This window comes from Podarcis raffonei, chromosome 1, assembly GCF_027172205.1.
Source record: "Podarcis raffonei isolate rPodRaf1 chromosome 1, rPodRaf1.pri, whole genome shotgun sequence".
Taxonomy (NCBI): domain Eukaryota; kingdom Metazoa; phylum Chordata; class Lepidosauria; order Squamata; family Lacertidae; genus Podarcis; species Podarcis raffonei.
This window is the reverse complement of record NC_070602.1, coordinates 42,593,308-42,615,671: the sequence shown is the minus strand read 5'-3', so window position 1 is coordinate 42,615,671 and position 22,364 is coordinate 42,593,308. Positions and strand designations below refer to the sequence as shown.

At 44.0% G+C, this 22,364-nt stretch overlaps 2 protein-coding genes across 5 annotated transcripts; one reads left to right on the top strand and one right to left on the bottom strand.

The window, feature by feature from the left end:
• Positions 1–221: 221 nt before the first annotated feature.
• Positions 222–12,427, bottom strand: LOC128410882 (protein-L-isoaspartate(D-aspartate) O-methyltransferase-like). Of its 4 annotated transcripts, XM_053382678.1 has the most exons (10): positions 12,403–12,417; positions 11,979–12,180; positions 10,158–10,299; positions 7,294–7,398; positions 6,231–6,262; positions 5,274–5,378; positions 4,468–4,588; positions 2,976–3,061; positions 2,333–2,502; positions 222–737 (listed from the first exon to the last, which is right to left on the bottom strand). In XM_053382678.1, exons 3-10 carry the CDS (start codon positions 10,267–10,269, stop codon positions 725–727), a joined length of 744 nt encoding a protein of 247 aa, XP_053238653.1. In that variant the 5' UTR covers positions 10,270–10,299; positions 11,979–12,180; positions 12,403–12,417; the 3' UTR covers positions 222–724. The 4 variants fall into 4 exon arrangements, with proteins under 4 accessions (XP_053238653.1, XP_053238643.1, XP_053238663.1 ...); XM_053382668.1 differs by having other exon boundaries at positions 11,979–12,427; XM_053382688.1 differs by lacking the exons at positions 11,979–12,180; positions 12,403–12,417 and adding an exon at positions 11,544–11,943.
• A 99-nt stretch (positions 12,428–12,526) lies between these two features.
• On the top strand, positions 12,527–21,869 carry CCDC32 (coiled-coil domain containing 32). Its single transcript, XM_053382725.1, has 4 exons — positions 12,527–12,672; positions 16,311–16,566; positions 18,428–18,584; positions 19,713–21,869. The coding sequence occupies exons 2-4, from the start codon at positions 16,323–16,325 to the stop codon at positions 19,852–19,854; spliced, it is 543 nt and encodes a 180-aa protein (XP_053238700.1). The 5' UTR covers positions 12,527–12,672; positions 16,311–16,322; the 3' UTR covers positions 19,855–21,869.
• Positions 21,870–22,364: the final 495 nt, after the last annotated feature.

Below are 22,364 nucleotides of genomic sequence, written 5' to 3'. Positions count from 1 at the left end.
GACAGTATTAGCTTGGTGGGTAGCAGTATTCCCTCCCCCATGAGTAGAGACAGTAAACCTTCAGATACCAAATGGTAAGAACAAACAGGTATCCTGACTTACATTTGAGATTTTAAACAGATGGGTGGCTACTGATGAAAACAGATGCTTGAGGAGAGTCCTCATCCAGCAGGACAAATTGTATTATGAGTGTAACAGTAAAAACAAAGAAGAAAAGCAAGTTCCAAGTTCATTAGTTTATTAGACTGAAATGTTACAATTGCGGTCTATTTTCAGTTATGTCCCTTTTCAGAAGTAGAAGACCAATTAAATTATTCTCCCAACAGCAGACGGCCACATAAGCATTGCTTCCTTGCATAATAAAAAGGCATATTGTGCACAAACACCCACCTCAACTTTTTCTTTTGCTTCTGCATGCAGGATTTTTTTTGTATCCTATGAAACAGCTGGACTGATGCTAGTTATCAGTCTTGAGCCTATCACTCTGCTTTGCCTTCCAATTCCAAGAGTCCTTGGAGTTAACAGAAAATGAATCTGTTAGCCTGGTGGAAGGACTGATCCTAGCTTCCCTCACATTACAAGAGTTGTTATCTTTAATAGTATTAAAGAAGTCCATTTAAGAAGCAGTGCCTTATGCATTTATCTGCACAGCATAAGAATGCCTATTATTTCCAAACATAGTTCACAGGTTTTCCAAAGATCCTTTAAAGGTGATTTAAGATCTTTAAAGTTCACCCCTAAAGAAAGAGAGACAATTGACAATTAATATAAACATACATGAATATATTTTCGCAAAAATCAAGTGTTCGCACTTAGCTGGAAAGATGAAAATATTGCCCAAAGTGAAATGGTATTCCTTGCCTTGAGTTTTCTCAAAGATAATATATACAGCTAAGTGCTAGAGACCGTAATATAAGCAGTTAATGAAATCACAGATAAAAAGGGAAATGCCATTAGGTTAACATGCAAATATCTATGATGACTTGATCACTCCAGGAAAATGATGGCTCTGCAATTCATTTGATTCAGGAGTTTTACTCTTCATTTAGAAAATGTTGGGAAGTGACATGAATATTGGAAAAGGGCAATGTAGATTTTCTAAACTTCAGATATAAAAACATTTTTTTACATATAGAAGCGGGAATAAATAGCCATTTGTGGGTGTTGTCTCTGCATGCAAGCAAAGCATCCACAGAGGGAAGGATCATGCCAATAGCATCATTTGTATTAAATGCCCCCAGCAGATGCTGGATCTTCTTGGGCCAAATATTATGGACCTGTTTCAAGGTTTTGACCTTCAAAATTGATGTTTGTGGGCCTTTTAAATATACATTCTGACTGATTTTTTAAACATAGATTCTACCTATTCATCTGTGTTTACAAGAGGCAATAGAGTTTTCCTTATCCCATGTATCATGAGGCACAGTACAATCACTACTTGGTCTTATATTTTCCCTGTGAACAAGGGCTAATGGAAACACTGGCTTTCTCTTGCCCAATAACAGTTTAACTATAATAACCTGGTTTGGAAACTCAGCTCTTGGCTTGCCATTGTTCAGTGTCCCGTCCTTCCCACTTCACTGACATTTACATCCTGCTTTAATTAAACCACAATTAGCCATTATGTCTGACTGCAGTTGAATATCATTTTTTAAACGCTCAGTCTAACCTGCCTCACAGGGTTGCTATGGAGATTAAAGACCACCTTGAGCTCCTTGAAGAAAAAGGTGGGTGGTAAATGCAATAAACAAACAAACAAATCCACTTAAAAAGAGCCTGCTGAATCAGGTCAGTGGCCCATCTAGTCTGGAATCATGTTCTCACAACCAGATGTCTGTGAGAAGCCTACAAACTTACTGAAAAATAAGCTTACTTTGTTCAATTGGGCTTTCTTGCAAAAGTGCCTGGAATCCCAGCGTTACATAGCCTTAAAAAGAACATTAAGTTACCTCTGTATTGGGGTGGGGAAACTTTTTGGTTTGACTGATGGTTCTGATCTGGAAAAAATGGACTTATGAGACAAACGGACCCAGGCCAGGCCACATTTGGTCCATGGGACAAAGGTTCCCACTTCCTGTATGTTTCCCAAGACATTTACTCTCTGTTTTAAGAGAATACACAGTTTTTAAAAAAATGGTTTCACTACGAAGTTGCTCACAGCATGTTAAGTATCTTTGCCTAATAAAACACACCCTGTGATAGGGATTCTCTTTTTAGTAGTGTTGTAACTGTGGGGATTCTCTTTTTAGTAGTGCTGTAACTGTGGGGAAAGTGAACTTTTATCCAGCAATGCGTTGGAACACAAGGGGGTAGGATCTTATTAATAATTTACCGAGGCCACTGTTTCTCTTTGTCTGTCAGAGGGACATATATCACACCCATCAGCTGCTTTTCCACAATCTGCCCGTCTTTGGTTTTGTCATACTGCATCAAAACCTGGTTTCCACCCTCTGGCCCTACGGGCAGAATTAGTCGTCCTCCAGGTTTCAGCTCATTCAGCAACTAGTAGTAAGAATCAATGAGAGCAAAGGCAAAACAGAAACAAAACGGAGAAATTCAGTTTCCACGTACACACAAAAGGGAAGAAAGACAAACTGAACACTGTTCTCTGGCTCTTGAAGTAGTCCATGAAAAGCAGCCATTTCCAAAATAAAAATTAAAAATGGCAACACATTTGCTACTCATTTATACCTAAACACTCTCTGTGTGATGTGCTGAGAAATGCCAAGAGTGAACCATTTTTCTTACACCTCATGTCAATAGAAACGTGGTCAAATCTCCAGGCCATCAGAGATTTCAGAATGTAAAATATTGTCTCTGTTCTATTCAATTTTAGTTCTCTTTCCTTATGATAACAGCTGAAACATATTGCGACACTTTTTTCACAACAGTCTTTTAAACTTAGTAAATTAACCGCTTCAAAAAGGTTCCAAGCCAGAGCTGAGAGGAAAGAGACAGGCAACTTTCTCTCTTACCTCCTTTGGCACTGTGGGTGCAGCTGCTCCAACATGGATGGCATCGTAAGGGGCTTCTTCAGGGTACCCCTTTCTGCCATCCCCAACTGTGGAGAGAGAAAGAGAATGTGCAGTGAAGGTTCTTGTTCAGATGGCAGCTTCTCCTATACACTTCTCCTTTGCCTTTCCTTTCACTTGGCATCTGCGTGCAAGGAAGACTTGTATGCAGATTATGTTGGCACTGGGGGTATCAAAATGAAGTATAATAACCATAGTGAGAGACCTAAAAAAGAGAACTGTGCTCTTTGATATTACCAAGGTTAGGTGGAATTGGGAAAGCAGAGCTAAAGAGACGTGGGTGGCGCTGTGGTCTAAACCACTGAGCCTCTTGGGCTTGCCAATCAGAAGGTTGGTGGTTCGAATCCATGTGACGTTGGTGAGGTTCCATTGCTCTGTCCCAGCTTCTGCCAACCTAGCAGTTCAAAAGCACACCAGTGCAAGTAGATAAATAGGTACCACTAAGGCAAGAAGGTAAATGGCATTTCCATGCACTCTGGCACCCGTCACGGTTTCCCATTGTGCCAGAAGTGGTTTAGTCATGCTGACCACATGACCCGGAAAAGCTAGCTATGGACAAATACTGGCTCCTGCACCGCAACCCCATAGTAGCCTTTGACTGGACTTAACCGTCCAGGAGTCCTTTACCATTACTTTTTAGATGCTCAGAAATCATTACTCTCGCTTCCCCCAACCTGTTGCTCTCCAGATGTTTCAGACCATAATCCTCGTTATCCCTGACCAATGGTCGTGTGACCGGGACCAATGGGAGTTGTAGTCTTGAGGGCTTCAGGCTGGGAAGACTGCATTACAAAAATATACTTCTACATTGCAATCCTGTGTGTGGTTACTTGGAAGTAAGAATTGCGCTCAATAGTGCTTATTCCCATGTAAGTGTGCTTAAGACTGCAGGCTCGGAAAACTAGCTCTAAATGTGCAATCCTCTGCAGTAGCTTGTTCATTTATTTTCATGAAACAAATCTTAGGGTTATTGCTAGGCTGAAACCGTTCCTGCTAAGTAAATTTTTCACAAGTGTGAAGGGGTTCTAGCTTTGTTGTTGTTGTTGTTGTTGTTTAGTCATGTCCGACTCTTCGTGACCCCATGGACCAGAGCACGCCAGGCACTCCTGTCTTCCACTGCCTCCCGCAGTTTGGTCAGACTCATGCTGGTAGCTTCGAGAACACTGTCCAGCCATCTCGTCCTCTGTCGCCCCCTTCTCCTTTTGCCCTCCATCTTTCCCAGCATCAGGGTCTTTTCCAGGGAGTCTTCTCTTCTCATGAGGTGGCCAAAGTATTGGAGCCTCAGCTTCACGATCTGTCCTTCCAGTGAGCACTCAGGGCTGATTTCCTTAAGAATGGAGAGGTTTGATCTTCTTGCAGTCCATGGGACTCTCAAGAGTCTCCTCCAGCACCATAATTCAAAAGCATCAAATTTGCAAAGGATACCGATGCTCACCTAGAAGTTTCACTCGGCCAGAACTCAACAAAGAGGGATCATCTTCTCTGAGGTTTTTGATGGACTCATGAACCAGCTGTTCAATGTGTTCGATTCCCACTGCCTTCCCTGTGGGACCCACCTGTCAAGAGATGCCACATGTGCTTCAAATCTGTGTTACTACTACAAACAAAATTATCTGAGAGAGCAGAGAGGTTCCCTTTTTTGCAATGCCTGATAATTTTTATCCAATTATTTCTCCATCCAGTTTTAGAATGACAGAAGGATAGTTCCAATGACTGGTTACCTTGAAAATGAACAGTCCCTTTGCAGTTATTCCTACAATTTTACCTGTCCCGCATTCCACATGATCATTTAATATACTAATTGGCCAATTCCAATGGAAGAAAATCTTATAGTACAATTCTATACATTCTTGCTCAGAACTACCGTAAGTCCTGTTGAATTAATGAGACATACTCCCAAGTAGCTGTGTATAGGACTGCAGCCTCATTCTATTCCCCCCCCCAGTGCTAGGCAATTTACTTGGCAGGACAGTGGAGGAATAGTTTCAGAATTCTTTATGTAGAGAGGCGTTTCTTGTTGCTTTTTTAAAAATTGTGTTAAAACTAAAATTCACTTCAGCAGACCCCTTGCAATTTATCCAAATTCAATAATTTTCAGCTATCAAATGCTTCTCTAAAGAGAAGCAACACCAAACATATGCATAAGATCATCTGTTCTTTAAGAAGGTAAGCTTTACAAGTAGACGTTTTTAGCCAAACAGGGGGAAAAAAGGATTTCCTCTCAATTTCCATTCTGCTTACCATCCTTGCAAAGCAAGCTGTGAGGTATCCACTTCCTGATCCGACATCTAACGCCTTTGCTCCTTCCACTAGCTGGTCCTTCAGTAACTCAAGGGCATGAGCATGCTGTGGGAGAAAGCAACTATATTTCACTCTTCCCACACCGGCATCTTTCACGATCCCCTTGCCAAAAGGCAACAAGAAGCAGGATGGTTAAGATACACAGTCTTACTAAAGATTTTGAGGTTGCTTCTGCTAAGTTGACGCCCACAGATATTTCAGCTGAGGAATTTCTCCGAGGCATGTTAAAGTTTGCAATAGGGGCACACACAAGGTGTGGAGAAGAAACGACTAGACTGCCTGCTCCCAAGGAGCCTCAATGATATGCAAGGGGTGGGGTGAGACTGAGAGGGCCTGCAAGTTTTCCAGCTCCTCCTGGTGGCTTCAAAGTCTCAGTAGCAGTCATGGAAAGGGAGGGGAAGGGCCTGTGACTGAAGAAGGCAGATGCTGTCTCTTGAGACAGGATAAAGGAGGTGATGTCAAGCAGTAGGCCAAGATACCTACTTCTGCCCCATGATGAGCAGGACATTTCTGACCTGGTAGCCAGCCAGCAGCGAGTGCAACCTGTATTCCTGAATGAAGCAAGGAACAGCTGTCCTAAGCTCTGAGGGGTTTGGGACCACCCCAAAACCAGTGGGCTTGTTTACATGCATTTCCAGCACACAGGATTGTTCAGCCAATGCCTAGCAGAAAGAATTCGCCATCGTCACCAATTCAGGGGATCTCAGGCAACAGGACCACAGATTGCCTAAAACCAGCACCATTGCTAGCCAGAGAAAGCAGCGCTCGGCCAAATGAACCAATGAATTGACTCTGCATAAGGCAGCTGCGATGGTTCATGGCCTTTGTGCTTCCTCAACCACTGAATGCTATTAATGCATATACTGTATATTATTGGATGTATAAGTTATGTCTTACCATGTGAGGAGCACTGATGGTTGCCTTGTACCCTGAAAGAAAGCTGTGGATAAGTTTGTTTTCATGTTATAACTACAACAATTGGAGTATTTTCTAGCGATTTGTACGTTTCTCACCACAAATCCGCCCTTTCGGTTTTCCTAGACAACTCAAAGACCTAAGGATTTCCAGCTTTCAGTTTGACATACTATCTGTAGAATATTTTGTCCACTTTGCTAGTTTTCAGAGCTTACTATTGCAGCCCATGCACAAAGGACAACTCTCAGTCTTACAGAATTAAGACGTCAAACGATCTTGGGCTGCTAGAACACTGGGCTGAAACTAACACGATGGAATTTGACAGAGATAAAGGCGAAGTCCTGCATTTAGGTTCAAAACACACAAATGAAGGTGCAAGGATAGAGCGGAGGAGACCTGGCTTGGCACAAGCTGAATGAGTTAGTAGTGTGGTGCAGCTGCTAAAAAGCCAATGCCTGAACAGAAGCCATAGTGTCCTGATGAGAAGAAATAATGGTTTCACTTGCTTTCTAAACTGGCCAGGCTGCATCTGAGGTAGAGTCCTGTTCTGGATGCCACATTTTAAGGAAGACATTGAGAAACTAGGGGGGTGTCCAGAGCAGGGTGACCAGGATCATTAAGAGATCTGGAAACTATGCCCTATGAAGAATGCTTGAAAGAGCCGAGTACGTTTAGCCTAGAGAAGAATAAGTGGAGACCTGACAGCCACCTTCAGATATCTGAAGGGCCGTCATGTAGAAGAAGGAGTAGATTTGTTCACAGGGATTTGCTCCAGAGAACAGGACTAGAATCAGCAGGGAAGCAGATGCTGGAAAAGGGTTAGGAAAGCTGCTTAATGGCTCAAGGGTGGAACAGTCCTGCCTTGGGAGGTAGCGAGCTGGAGATATCTAAGCAGAAGCTGGGCTAGATGCCTTCTGAGATCCCTCCCAACTTTAGATTCTAGGATTTGGAGAGTTCTCAAAAGACAATGCTATGGGCAATATGGTCTCTAAAATATGCAGTATTTCCTTTAAGTGACATTGCAATCTATAGCAACATTTCTTACCGATTGACTGAGGAGAGTCCATATATGGAAAATACTTGATATAGTGGGATCTGTCTGTTGCCAACAACACTTTAAGGACTTGCTGAGACTTAATCACACCATTTTCTACAGAAAAACACGAGAGAGGATAATAAGGCTGACAGCAGAATACTTTTTATTACTATTTATATTTAGTATCACTTTTAGGTTGTTCAGTACTGAATTTTACTGCACTGTGATCCAAAGACAGGTACTCAATTTACACTGTTGTTTTTTTAAAAATAATTATTTATTGCATTTCTATCCCACTTTTTCCTCCAAGGAGCTCAAGGTGGCATACATGGGTTTCTCCCTCCTCATTTAATCCCCACAACAGCCCTGTGAGGTAGGTTAGGCTGAGACAGTGACCAGCCTAAGGTCACCCAGTGAGCTTCATGGCCAAGTGGGGATTTGAACCCTGGTCTCCCAGGTCCAAGGGACGCAGGTGGAACTGTGGGTTAAACCACAGAGCCTAGGACTTGCCGATCAGAAGGTTGGCAGTTCGAATCCCTGTGACGGGGTGAGCTCCCATTGCTCGGTCCCTGCTCCTGCCAACCTAGCAGTTCAAAAGCACGTCAAAGTGCAAGTAGATAAATAGGAACCGCTCCTGCGGGAAGGTAAACGGCGTTTCCATGCGCTGCTCTGGTTCGCCAGAAGCGGCTTAGTCATGCTGGCCACATGACCCAGAAGCTGTACGCCGGCTCCCTCAGCCAATAAAGCGAGATGAGCGCCGCAACCCCAGAGTCGGTCACGACTGGACCTAATAGTCAGGGGTCCCTTTACCTTTACTCCCAGGTCCTAGTCCAACACTTTAACCACCACACCACACAGGCTCTCATTGTATCCACTATCTATCCAAACACATGCATGCAACACACCAGGGAGAGGGAAAGGGGGTTATTGCTCTAGACTCCAAATTCAGCAAATAAACCTTTGATGCCACATTGCTCAGCTCCAGTTCATGCAAATAAGTCCACATATGCAGACCACCCTGCTACTGCCTGTGAAAAGCTGGTACAGGTTTGCAATCCTAACCCTCTGGTGTTAAGTGGTGGGCAGTTTAGGATGCATCACGTCTTTGCTTGCGGTGTGGCTCCATTACATAACAAGCCCAAGCTCCACCCGAGATGGTGGGACACTATTGCCAGTGGGTCTCCTGCCAGAGGCAGCCAGTAGAAACGCCCCCCCCCCCAAATAAGGGCATTATAGGAGTAAGGCAACAGAGGTTTCAGACCCAAAGCCCACAAATTCCCCAGGGGGCCCAAGGAACTGGCGCAGCAAAAATGGACCACCCTCCCTACCTTCCATCCTAAGCAGCAATAGCAAGCTGGGATTTGGATGCAGGGGAGGTTCTGCTCGTCCTTGGCCCCGAATATAATTGGTCCCTCTGTTCCCATGAGCCGCAAAATAGAAATCAGCTCATTTGGACAATTTGGGAACAGGCTCACATTCAGGTCTCTGGCTACACTTCATGTAAAATAAGAGAAAAAGCAATTGCTCTCAATAGCTTTGTGTAAAAGTAAACCCTGATCAGTCCTGTTCCATATGAAGGCTTTACAGAAAAATACCAAACACAAAGAGATCTGTTCTCAGAGACAGTGCTTTAAGCTGGGTTTGACGTTCAATAAAACAGCTTGGGAAAGTGTGACTGGGGAAATGAACTTGACTTAAGATTTCACCTGTAGAACTGGACAGATTATGCTGTGCTCTCTTAGGATGTCATTTACACATTATCATCCATTCCACAGAAAAGATCCACACAATTGGCCTAACATTGCAGTTGTGCCCTGGGTGGGCCCAAGGAAAAGCAGGTGCAATGGCAGGGCTGTAACTTGCAAAATATACCGTATTTCTTGCCCTATAGGGCGCACCGGCCCATAGGACGCACCTAGTTTTTTTTAATAAAGAAAAAAAAATATTTCCCCCCCAGCCGCGGGGCTGGGGCGGGGGAAGCCCAAGCTTCCCCCGACCCCAGCCCCCAGAACAGGCTGCTTTCCGCAAGCCTTGGGAGCCCGGTGGGAAGTCGCGCCAGGCTCCCAAGGTTTGCGGAGAGCTGCCCAAAGCCCGGGGTGCGCTCCGTTGTGCTCCCCGGGTTTCGGGCTGCAGGCTGCTGTCCGCAAGCCTTGGGAGCCCGGTGGGAAGTCGCGCCGGGCTCCCAAGGCTTGGGGAGAGCTGCCCGAAGCCTGCATTTGCCCCATAGGACACACACACATTTCCCCTTCATTTTTGGAGGGGGAAAAGTGTGTCCTATAGGGTGAAAAATACGGTACTCATTTTCTTTAAAATAAAAAATAAAAAATCGTTGGATGGACAAATACAGAAAGGTTCCCAGTTAATTGTTTTGCTTTTTTCTGGCCATCCTAGCCACTGGCAGATTGACTCTCCTGGTTTCTGTACTGTTTGAGTAAGCTCCCATCTAAGACAGGCAGCCTGAGGAGGATGACAATTATGGATTATTGCATTCCCAAAGAAACTCATTAGAAGAAATGGCTACCTGCCTCAGCTGTAGGGGAGCTGAGCCTCTGCATGCTCTGAATAACCTTTCTTAAATTAGATGCTTAGAATGGATTTCTCTATTGTATCACTTGTGGCTGCTTGTATAGCTGAATACACAGGCAGAGCAGACAGGCACGAGCCCAGAATCTTAAAGCTCATATGCAGGTAGAATTTTAAAACAGGTTTCCACACTGACATCCACTCCATGAAATAGGTGTCAAGTCAACAATGCTAAAAATAAGTGAGGATTTTGGACAGTATCCAAACATTTCATCAGCTGTTTTAGAGGCGAGCCCTGAACGTCAGGCTGCTGCCGGTCCTTGGTTCTGTTTGCTCTGTATTGTACTTACTGTAAAGATTGTTGATCAGTTCCGCATGTGTCTTTCCTGTCGAGGTCCAGGCCATGGTTCTTGTCAGCAGGAGTCCCATGAGCAAGGTAGCAAAAGGCAGCGTACAGCTCATCCCATAAAAATGTGCAGGGGATTCCCAAGCCTGACCAGCCAGTCACAATGAACCAAAGAGAGAAAGTTTTTTTATATTTAGAGCAAGATCATGTAACGCCTCATAGAAACCAAATCCTCCATACGCAGAAGGAGCCAAGATTAAGAACAGATGATGCACAGACGCAATACAGGGAAATCTGGAGAACACATTTGCCGTCTAAGTCAAATAATAACAGACTGTTGGATGTCAATAAAAGTACTGCTAATAAGTTTTTTTTAAAATAAAATAAAAAACCAAACACCAGTCCAAGAAGTTAGAAGAGAGATAGAGTATTAGACTAGGTTCTGGGAAAGTCAGGTTCAAATCCCCACTGTGTTATGAAACTCACTGAGTATGTAGATAAAGAAGGGTCTACACCACCTTGAGCTCCTTGGAAAGAAAGGTGGAATACAAATGTATTAATAAATAAATAAAATTTGTCATCACAATGACAAAAATAAATATAAACTAAGGACATTGATAAACGTAAGGAGTTGGCCAAGATATTTTACTGTCTGAGGCCAAGTGGCACATAGCAGTGCATGGCATGTCCTCCTCGCTACAATCAGAGCGTATTGCAGCCAATGGCAATCAAAGCTATTTTGGCATGTGAGGCAGAAAATCCTACAAACACCTCCTTCCTGGCAGTAAGACTACAATAATAATTGTAACATTATAAAATAAAAGTATAAAATATAACAACAGCCACTTTGCTGCCTATTAATGGGACTCAAGATGTGTTGTCCAAGGCAGCCGCCTCACACGGCCAAGACTGTAGGTGTGGGCAGGGGGGCCCAGTAAAGGGGAGCGGGCAGGTTAAGCTAACAAGTGAAATAATTTGCAATAGTGCTCATCTATTCTTTTTTGTAGAGACTGGGCTGTGACCGTAATTGTCTGCAAAGCTATATCACTGACTTACAGTACACCAACTTGTAGAACAAATGGGAAAACTGATTTTTAAAATACTACGTGTATAAAATATTACATGCATTACCAACCCGTTTGTATGGGTTGCCAACCTTCTTGTGTGCGTGGTCACACAAATAACATAAATAACAATTATCTCACTTGGCGTTTTTTGTTTTTTGCATTGCATTTCCCTCTGACCACACTGATTGCAATTTCCACCCACATAAATATCTACCTGTAACTTAGGACAACACTTCATGTATATGAGGGAAATGGACTGCCGCCCACAAAACCCGATGCCATAATAAATGGGCCAGCCTTTAATGGTATCACAGTGTTATTACCACCGTCAAACATACATATTTGTTCCTCAAAGCATGTGTGTCTCAGAGCAAAAACAAGGCATTGGATGAGGGGCAGTATACGAATTTGATAAATAATAATAAAAGGAAAGGTCCGCCCCACTAAAAGATGAGCATAGAAAGAGGCACTTCAACTGAAGAGTCAACGCCCTCCCCTCTTGGTGTCTTATGATGGGGAAGGGAAGAGCCCACATGCAAGGCTCCTTAGTGGGAAGAAGAGGTTGTCTGGGCTGGGCTCCGACTCCTCTTCTGAGGGTCTTCTGACGCCTCCCTCCCAAGCGCCAGAAGAAGAGAGAGCAGACTGCTGTCCCCCAAAAGGCAGCTCAGTCTCGAGCAGCCCTCCCGCTCCCCAGAGAGAACCAAGACCCAGGACCCCGTCCCCAGGATCCCACCCCTCCCACAAAAAGGCGGACTCACCTGCGCAGCCGCACTAAGTCCTCCGCACTCGCATTCTCGCCCTCCTAGCTCCTCCTCTTTCAGCAGCAGCTGCTTATTACGGCATTTGAGAGTAACTGGGGGAGTTGAGGCCTGCTGTTGTTTACGCTGTTACGTAAGTGGGAGAGAGAAGCCGCCGATCAGAAACTTCCGCCCGGCTTTAAGATGTCGCGCGCGACGGTTCCTAAAGAGATCGGATAAAATGAAGATATTATCACTTCCGGTTTTTTCTTAGGCACTTCCATGCTCAGGGGCCTGAGGGGTGGGGGGGCATGTCCGTGCAAAATTGTCAGTGACGTAGCGATAAAGCTGACAGGTCCTCCTGGTTCCTCTGCTGTGAAATAATCACGCCCGCCGCGCCCTGCCTCCAGAGGTTATTTCTCCTTGATTTCTCCACCGTTCTTACCCCGCACCTCCCGAGTTTGTCAAGGGGAACCGGAAGTCTTGTTTGCGAACCATTCAGCCTTCTCCTTTGCTACTTGCCAAACTTCGGTGGTGATTGGTATCCCTCCGCAGCCTATGGGAGCGGGAAAGCTGTGTTCTGTTCCCTGATTGGCCAGTTTGGGACAACAGTGGGTTCCTCGCTCCCCGCCCCGCCCTTCCTGGCTCCCGAGACTTCTGCCCTTTGTGGACTCTGAAAGCGACGGAGGGGGCAGAGCAGCTTCAGCCGCCTCAGGTAGGCGATCAGGAGGGGCGCAGGAGGGGACGCCGGCACTGGGGGGGGGGGGATACGGGTGCATGGGAGCCCATAGGCCCCGGGGGAGGCAGGGGACCACCTGGAAAAGCCACCGTGAGAGGCCTCTCCCGCCAGGCGCGCTTGGTCTCCTGACCTTAATGCCAAGAGCTGCTCTCAGGATTGCTCCGAATGTCATCGCCGCCACAAACACACATAATAAATAATAATTTTTTTAAAATTTATATCCCGCCCTCCCCAGCCGAAGCCGGACTCAGAGCGGCTAACAGCAGTAAAAAAATAACACATTTAACATAAAATCATAATCATTTAATTGAAATACTGTGCATTCTAAAATCAATTCATTCTAGAATCAATTCAGACTCAGGAGGTGTGTCCTGGCGCCCAATTTATGGTTGCAAAAGCGCTCACTTTTTCTTGATGGTGGGGAAATACGATTTTATCCCCTTGCCTTATTGTCCCTGGTGTCCTATTGCTTTTATCTCGTGCGCAGCCAGATCCCAGGTCTGTGGACTTGGACGGTCGTGTGTCTGAAGTCCAGTGGCAGAAGCCTGGCCTGGTCCCAGCGACCAGGGGAGGTGGCTGCTGTGGCTTTTCTCCGAGCCCCCCTCCCCCCGACGCCTTACTCCCAACCTACTACTTCATATCATTGGAAAGAGCCGGTCGCTTAGCAGTTGACTATTTTGACTGTAGCTGTAAGATGTACATGTGAAACGCAAGTAGTGAAAGCATTCACACACACGAATGATACACCACACGTAGACGGGCTCGATCGTCCTTTAGAAATACCGGCAGCAGATGTCCTGTTCTGCGTTAATTCTGGTTTCCCAGTACATGCTGCGATACAAGAGCAAAACTCTGAAGACTGCAGCAGTGTGTGGAATACCAATCAGGGTGCTTGCCACCCTCCTTTTCAGGATAATCCATTCTGCTAGTTTTCTATTTGTCCTTCCCACTCCTGTGGTATTAAGTGTGCCTACTGAGCATGATCAGTCTTCGTTGGGCTTTCTTTGGTTTCCCTGTTGCAAGAAGTACAAGCAGCGACTTCAAGACATTTCTGCTTTGCACATACCTAGTTTGCCCCTTCTGCATATGTGTAGACTTATCACTTCTGCTAACTGCCCAGAATGTGGCAGTTACACTTGCTGAGGGCTATGCTTGAAATATACTCGAAGTCGAGAGTGGATTTCATGCACTTTATTCAGCTCATAGTGATGAGGAGGAATGGAAGTTCCCCCAGAATGTCTGCTTTATATACATTATTTACACAATGGGCCCCATATGATTGGCTAATTCCAGGATTCTCCTGTAGGCCAATCAGGTTGCGGATTCACTTCCACCTGGAGCTGGATTGGGTGGCTCTTGTGGACCAATCAGACTGCTGTATTCTGGATCCTATTGTTTTAGGACCAATCAGACTGCTGCATTCTGGATCCTATTGTTCTAGGACCAATCAGACTGCTGCATTCTGAATCCTATTGTTCTAGGACCAATCGGACTGCTGCATTTTGGATCTTATTCAACTCAGTACATAACAATGCTAAATAAAGCCTCTTCTGTTATTCCCACCCTTTAGATTTTTTTCCTACATATTTTTGGTATGGCTGCACACCTTGAAGTTTCCTCCAAGCCTGCTGATACCTTCCTTCTTTTGCCTACCTAAAGATTCATACTTGGGAGAGTGATTTTTCTATTGATATGTAGGATGGATTGGTTTGCCAAATCGGATGGCCTGCCTATGGAATACCCCCTATTTCCTAGATGCTTATGTGAACTGGCCCTGAACCTTGTGGTTGGTTGGTTGGCCGGCCAGACATTTAAACCATGTGGTTAATTTAGAAGGGTCCGAGTTTTTATGCTCCCTTATTGTAGTCCTTTTTCTAGCAATCATGGGCTCTAATGATAGAATTGTCCTGGATATTTTTTACACGTCCGTGCCGGTTTTATGTTTCAATATGGTGAAACAGACACTGGCAATTTTCTCAGTGACTTCCCACCTTGCTGACACCCCCACCCCAATCCTGTGCTTTCACCACCATCACTCTTGCTGTAACTTCCTACATTAAAGAACAAACAGCTTCCTGTCATCTTGTTGGTAGGTAGCTATAAGACAATAAAGGTTAGCAAACTGGGTTTCTTCACAACCCCCACTACACAATATTAAAATACAAATCACTAATAAAATCTATCACAGCAACATGAACCGTGGGATTCAAACGCATAAAAATACATGGTGAAATACGTGTACTTTTCTCTGTACAAACTATTCCTCTGTCTAAATGTTGGGAGAGTTTGAATGATCGTATCTTGGCTTGATAAACCAATATATAAACAAGCCTTATGCCCTTCCACTCAGCTCTTCCATTGCTTCCTATGTTCCTTCATGGTATGAAGTTGGTTTAATATCCTGGCTTGACAACCATCTAGGCTGTTACATTAAGTGTTCTTTAGCATAACCCCATTCTTTTCCTATACCCCAGCTTTAATCTTGTTTTTTACTTCCTCCCTCCCCTACAAACTGATGCTTCTCAACTGATATCCAAACCCACCCCAAGTCTCTAAACGCTTTTATTTATTTATTTAAACCATTTATATGCCTCTTAAGACATTTCCAACACTGTGTGCAAGACTGTTGTGGTGCTTTTGAGATTCAGGTGAAAGATTCTAAGTTATTTCCTAATCACTTAACTTACAGCCTTAACTGAGAGAATTAGAATCATAGTACTGTTGAGTTGGAAGGGACCCCAATCTAGCCAACCCCCTGCAGTGCGTTAGAATATTCATTATATCTCAACAATTTAAGCAACCACAGCAGTTCATTAATACATATTTTAAAGCATCCCACAGTTTATTTTGTTTCAGTCTGTGACACATACCAGATCAGCTATGTCTGCTCAGATCCACCCTCCAAATTCGTAACATTTTCCCTAGACATGGCATATTTGGAACTGATGAAGATTGGACCTGAAGAGGCTATTACCTGGGACACAGGTCTTGTTTTAGATTTTTAAAAGTTTTAAAGATTTTAAAAGGAAAGGTGAACAGGGACAACCTCTGTGCAGGACATTGCGGCATAGCAATAGTAATTTTACTAAACCGAGGCAAGTTCACTTATAGTGCAATCCTACACATGTCTACCCATAGCTATGTATCATTGACTTTCTTGAGCCTAACTCCCAAGTAAGTGGGTATGGGATTGCAGCTTCAGAAAAGTACTTCAAGCTGTAACTTTAAGTGTGAGATTTAAAATATAAGCATGATGCCTTAACAGTTCCCCAAAAAAATCCACTCTGTACGGCCTAATCCTTTACATGGAAACAGGAATGTGTAAAATATGCAAAAATTTAGTCACCAGCTGGGCACTCTAGGAGCTAGAGGAGATGAAGCTGACCTCTGTAGAGGGTGCCACTGGTTAGCCCAAAATGTTTAGGTGCCTGGATTTTTACAAGCACTCAGTAGTCTTTCAGCAGTTTGACTTCTGGTTTTTGTTTGCTTTGTTTTAAATGAGAACTGAAAATCCCTAGGCTTCTCATCTTTATAGAATAGAAGAGGGAGGAAATATATAGATGTATGTAATGTATTATGCAGTTCATAAAGTACATATTTCCCCCCCCCCCCAGGATTTCCTCATCATGATAATGATTGAAAGTATTGATTCCATAGTCACGATTTCCAGCCAGGACCTCTGGGCTGAAATCTGTTCATCCCTGCCACATCCAGACAAGAGTGATGAGTCAAGCAATGCATTTGCAGATTCGTTCACAGACGCTCACGTTCATGTGGAAAGTCAGAACGAAGTCATGAACACCACTTTCCAAGAAAGCATGAAGCCCTGGGCACCACTGAAGGATTCAGATGCCTATTTGGCATCTTTAGGTCAGTATATTGGGAGCTGCTGAGTTGGAGAATTTGTTGCAGTCAATACCTAACCTTTGAGAGTAGTAATTATTAATTGTAATTATTATTACTGTAACATGGCCGGCGGGGGGTTTCATCTGTATGCATTTAATCCCAAACAGCAAGTATTAGTGTTTTGATCAGCTGAAAATCAAGGCTTTTGGACTAAAAATCCATTCAGTCCAAAATTATATGTTAAAGACCAGGCATAGGCAAACTCGGCCCTCCAGATGTTTTGGGACTACAACTCCCATGATCCCTAGCTAACAGGACCAGTGGTCAGGGATGGTGGGAATTGTAGTCCCAAAACATCTGGAGGGCCGAGTTTGCCTATGCCTGTTAAAGACAATGGCGCTGTTCCACAATAGGTGGACATGGCCTGAAAATCTGTGACCATTGTTACTTTTTGTGTAAATCATTGATTTCAGTCTCTCCTGTACATTTCTGGATCTTCTCGGGACTTCAGAAAGGTTCTACAATTTATTTTTAAGAGCACTGGAATGACAAGATAATTGTCACTACAGAAGTAGGCAATGTGTGAGAGAAAACCTTTGACCAATTTCGTCTAATTTATTCCTGCATAAAACTCTGAAGAGTATATTAGATTGTTCTTTCCAATAACTTTTGTGCAGCGAGAGAGGAATATAATCCATCTAGCGTTCTGCTGGGAGAAGAAAAGAATTTGCTGCAGCTAAATTTCCAGAACAAGAAGTTGAAGACTTCCATTAAACTTCTTGCTTGTGTGCTCTGCACACAATAATTTCAATTGAGTCTCTCCTTTCAAATATTTCTAGGCAGATGGGTGAGCAGTGATCCTTAACCTAGAATGAAATGTACTTCCATTGTTTATTTTAGTGTAGATACAGATTTAAGGCAGAACCATTTCTGATTTCCATTTTTATTATGGGTTTGGGAATGAGAACATGAGTGGGCAGTGGAGGAAAAAGTAGTTTAGCGAGGCATTGCATGCTAGTTCTTTTTTACCGAATCTCTGACAAAATTAAAATGAGCAAAAGTCAGGACATGGAAGAGAAATATCTAATATAGTGCTGCGGTAAAGTGGATACTTTCAATCAGAGGTGCCCAACCTCGGGCTGGGCAATACCTGGTTTTCAACATTGTGCTATATCACCAGCGAAACATCGCAATATACCAATATATCACGATGTCTGAAATAAAGATGGAAGTATGTAGAGGCAATGGCTGGCTTCTTCCCTCATCATGCTTTTTGCATAGTGCACGCGCACACCCACCCACCATGATTTGCGATATATATTGCCAGGTCAAAAATTATGAAACCGATAATAGGGTTGCCATATCTTGAAGAGCAAAAAAGAGAACAGCCTGAGCCTTAGAAAGAGGCATGCAGGCATGGGGCCGCCGCCACCCTCTCACGCCCGAGCCTGGGCTGCCCAAGCCAAAGCCCAGAAAAACAAAAAAAACCCTTGACATTTCCTTTAAAATGTAAAAATCTGCCCAGATGGGCATGTTGGCCCCCGAAAGAGGACATGTCCAGGTTTTCCTGGACATATGGCAACTCTAGATATCACGATATGGACTTCAAACCAGTTTTGGATGATATATCACCCAGCCCTAGCTCAACCTGTGCTCATCCACCCCAGATGTTGTTGGATTCCAACTCCCATTAGTCCCACACAACGCAGCCAATAGTCAGGGATGATGGGAGCTGGTGGTCCAGCAACAACAGACAGCCACAGGTTAGTCACCCCACCTTAAATGGCGGTTTACAATTCATATGAAAACCCATGAAATGGTTTGGATTGAAAATTCCTGACTATACCTTGGCCACACTTGTGTGATTTCCCCTCCCCGCCTCTAGAGAGAAGATTGATGAGGATAAAGGGTTTGTCACAGGAGGTGACCTCCAAAGACATGCTGCATACTCTGTCTCAGGCGAAGAAAGAATGTTGGGACAGGTTTCTGCAGGAGAAGTCTGAGTCTGAATTTTACACGGAGGGAACTGAATCGGACGAGAGGTAATTCAATGAGGCTTTTATTCATGCAGTGGCTTTTGAAGTGTGCATCTTATCGAAGTGCCCACCACTTATGGAGTAAGGGCTGTTCTTAATTCAAGCCACGGTTTGCCCTCAGCCCTGTTTTCAGTGCCAGGGCTCGGATCAAAACACACTAGGGTGTTTTTCTGATCGTGTGCAGACTGCATCATGCGCAGACTGGAAAAACCCCTTTGTGCTGTGGGGAAGCAGGGCTGGATTAGGCAGAGTCATCCCTCTGCTCAGGACCCCCCTAGACCTCCCCCATAAAGTGATACCAGCATCACTCTGCTGGCGTGGAACTCCATTCCACTCACCAAATGTGCAGGTGTGGTGCATTTACTGCCTGCAGTAGCCCCAAAAGCCCCCAAATGGGGCACGCCAGAAGATGGGCTGATCTGAACCAAGATCCACTGGATCCTGAGCCAGCCCCGTTGCCATCCCTTGTTGGCCAATGGCCTGGTGCAGCAATTTGCCTGCCTCCCGCACTGCCTTCTGCCCCAACTGATTTGAGTGACAGGGCTGCAGATCTAGTGGTGTCTCTTCCACTCCTGTTACTGCCTGGTCTGGGTTTGGATTGCCCTGTTAGTCTGACCCTAGAGGAGACTTTTCCCCAATTCCTATTATCTGTGTATTCTTCTGTTTCTGCTCTAGGTCGAAAACTCATTTCATGTAGAAAACTAGTCCACTGGAAAACTGTTCTAGCTGAGCCATTTCTCTCTGTGCTAGTTTTCTGTGTGTTTCTTCATAGGGGAACAAGGGACTCGCCTATCTGCAGTGTGCCCTCTCTGGAGAGGACCTGTGCTGAACTGATAGGTGTTCCTCAATAGCTGCTTGTCACAGGATTCCGTAAACCGTTGGAGTTTAGCCCAAACCCGAACCTTTTCTAAGATGTGGGGTAGCTTGGACTGAGAGAATGAATGGCCCAGGGTCACCCAACTTGAGGGCTGAGTGGGATTTGAATTTGGGCCTCTCTAATCTGACAGTCAAAAGTTCCTTCCATTACATTTAGGTAGAAAATAGTTGAAATGATTAGTGGGGATGGGGTGGGGGCTGGTCCTGGCCTTTTGCCTTCTTTCTTTACTGTTCCCTGCCCTTTCTGCTTTCTCTCAGCACTCTGGAACACTTGAAGCGTTGGCTACAGCCTGAGAAAGTGGCCGTCAGCACCGAGGAAGTGCAGTATTTGATTCCGCTCAAGGCTCGTATAGAGAAGCAAGAGACAGAAGAAGAACTGATGATGGCTGTAGAACAGTGAAATGTTGACCTTTGCCTCCAGTCCGGGGGCTGGTGCAGTTTCTTTTGAAGCAGCAAGAGGAGGGAAGTGCCAGTGCTTGGTGATAGTAGACCACACTTTCCACTGTACTTCTTAAATTTCAGTGGCTTTGAAGTTGCAGATTTAAATCTAGTCATATGTAAGAATCTACTAAGATGACTGAACATAAAAGGCAGTGGATATAATCTTTGGATAATGAGATGGACTGGAGTCAGGCATGGGAGTGAAGAGTTCATCCATTTGCTTCGCTCTTCTCCTTTATGGTCTCTTTTCTTTGGGTCTGCATCATTCCCAGAGGTTTTTGTTGTGTTCTTTTTGGAGGACTTGCATGCACATGGATCCTGTAAACTGCATTATCTCAGACAATTCGTCAGCTCACACTTCAATGGACTGTGCAGAAACATTGTACTCTCAAATTTCAGGACGTGAAAACATTCCTTTCCTCACAGCATATAATCCCCAAATGTATGACTTCTAAGACTGAAACTCGTGTGTATCTCTTTTCCCAACTTTTTTTTTTAAGCCCAAACATGCCTGTATCTTTTCCTCTGTGAAGTGAAAAGCAACCGCGGGTGCAGTTTTGAGTGATCTTGGCAACCTTTGCTTTTGGTTTTAGGAAGAAAAAAAACTTGGGGGGATAAAATACACACCACTACATTTTACATTCAGTTTCAGTCTTAAAGAGATGAAGCGTCTTCTAGAAAAAACCCACACAGCCCTCTTTTTGTTAAAATTGTTGTCTTTGTCCTTGCAAGCAAGCAAGCAGGTCTTGAATTGAAAAGTGTAGCACTTCATGTAGTTATTTTCTTAAAACTCTGAATTTAAAACTGTTCTGGAATGCAGCTACTTTGCTTTGCCATTCATGAGATCTGATTTCCCCAAGCATCTTTTCCAGCTAATGGAATATCCATGCTTTCTTCTTCACTCTCAGTTTCCCTTGCTGCAAGAAGAAAAGAAAAATGTATTCCGAAACAATATGGAATTAAAACTGTAGGAATTTAGTTGGCATAAATAAGACCAAGTATGAAATCAGTGGTGAACTGGATAAGGAGGATGTAGTTCATTAACCTTTTTACTCCCTGTGGCATATTCACTTATGTGTGTGTGTTTCGTGTGTGTCAGTGCATGCAAAAGGAGGTGAAAATGTTTGTGCTGCAGCCACATGTCATGCCCTGACTTCATTTTCATTACGTTCCCTCACTCCGTGGCCATTCATAGCCCTTCACTGCTCCCTTCCCTGATACCTTTCAACATATGTAGCAGCCCAGGCCAGTTGCTGCTTTTGTGCCATTTCCCCCTCACTGACTTTCTGCTTCTTGCAGACAGTGGAGTTGCAATAATGCAAACAACTGGATCTGATTGCATGGTGATATCATTGAAAGCAAACTTGGTTTGAATAATTTTTTTCCCATTGGTGATATGTTATGTCTGAATGGCCATATAGTGACTTCACTGGTCTCAGAGTGCTTTTTTTGAAAAAGGTAACAAAGCAATAGCTGAATTGGGTTTGGCACTGCTGGCAAGCCAAGATGGCAAAATAGGAAATACTGAACCTGGGAAAAAATTAGCATAGCACTGTTAAACCATGCAAGTAGGTATATGTGTTTCTGAAGCATTTGGAAATGTGTGCTGTGGTTGCCTGCTCTCCAAAATTGCAGTTTTGCTGAAATTATCCGGAAATTTGTTAGACAAAACATCTCAAAATTGGGGAAGTTTACATTTTATTATTTCCCATCATTTTATGTTTCACTTCCCTCTGAGTTTTTCTGCTCTGGTAATATGTTATGGATGATGAACTGCATATATTGCTGTCACATTGGTGGGATAGTCTCTAGGTTGTCTATTTGCGTAGTTAATATGCCTTTTCAAAATTGAGTTTCACTGACTTCTGTCTTGATCCATCAAAACATATTTGCCTGTTGTATAAATGATGTACCTTTGTGGCTCTTCACATGGTTTTGTGTTGTGATAGAAGAACATGCGATTTCAGAACTGAGGCTTTTAAAGTTTGCTGTTTTTATTTAGTGTCGTCAGTGCATTAGGCTTTACACAGAGTATGGAGGAGTTAGGAACACACACACACCCTTTCCCGGTGAATTAAAAGGATAGGGCCCTCCTTCCTTGGAGGTTGGTTTTCCATCTGTCATGGATGCTTTAGTTGAAATTCCTGCATTGCAAAGAGTCAGACTAGATAATAATAATAATAATAATAATAAATAATAAATTTTATTTATATCCCGCCCTCCCCAGCCGAAGCTGGGCTCAGGGCGGCTAACAACAATAAACAATACAAAAGTACAACACAAACAACACTCTAAAATCATTCATTATAAAATTAATTAAATTCAAGCCACTGGCCACTATTGGGCCAGAGCTCCGCGAAGATTGCCGAGGGAGGGAGTCAGGCTGTGCCCTGGCCAAAGGCCTGGCGGAACAGCTCTGTCTTGCAGGCCCTGCGGAAAGATGTCAAGTCCCGCAGGGCCCTAGTCTCT

What these genes read in the sequence shown, in the direction of transcription:
- LOC128410882 (XM_053382668.1), bottom strand. Translation starts at nt 10,269, where the DNA reads ATGAGCTGTACGCTGCCTTTTGCTACCTTGCTCATGGGACTCCTGCTG. An exon ending in CCATCAGTGCTCCTCACATG is followed by an intron (nt 5,379 to 6,230) that starts GTAAGACATAAC and finishes TTTCTCCCACAG; the next exon opens with CATGCTCATGCCCTTGAGTT. An exon ending in CAGCTTGCTTTGCAAGGATG is followed by an intron (nt 4,589 to 5,273) that starts GTAAGCAGAATG and finishes ATCTCTTGACAG; the next exon opens with GTGGGTCCCACAGGGAAGGC.
- CCDC32 (XM_053382725.1), top strand. Translation starts at nt 16,323, where the DNA reads ATGATAATGATTGAAAGTATTGATTCCATAGTCACGATTTCCAGCCAG. An exon ending in TGCCTATTTGGCATCTTTAG is followed by an intron (nt 16,567 to 18,427) that starts GTCAGTATATTG and finishes CCCCGCCTCTAG; the next exon opens with AGAGAAGATTGATGAGGATA. An exon ending in GGAACTGAATCGGACGAGAG is followed by an intron (nt 18,585 to 19,712) that starts GTAATTCAATGA and finishes GCTTTCTCTCAG; the next exon opens with CACTCTGGAACACTTGAAGC.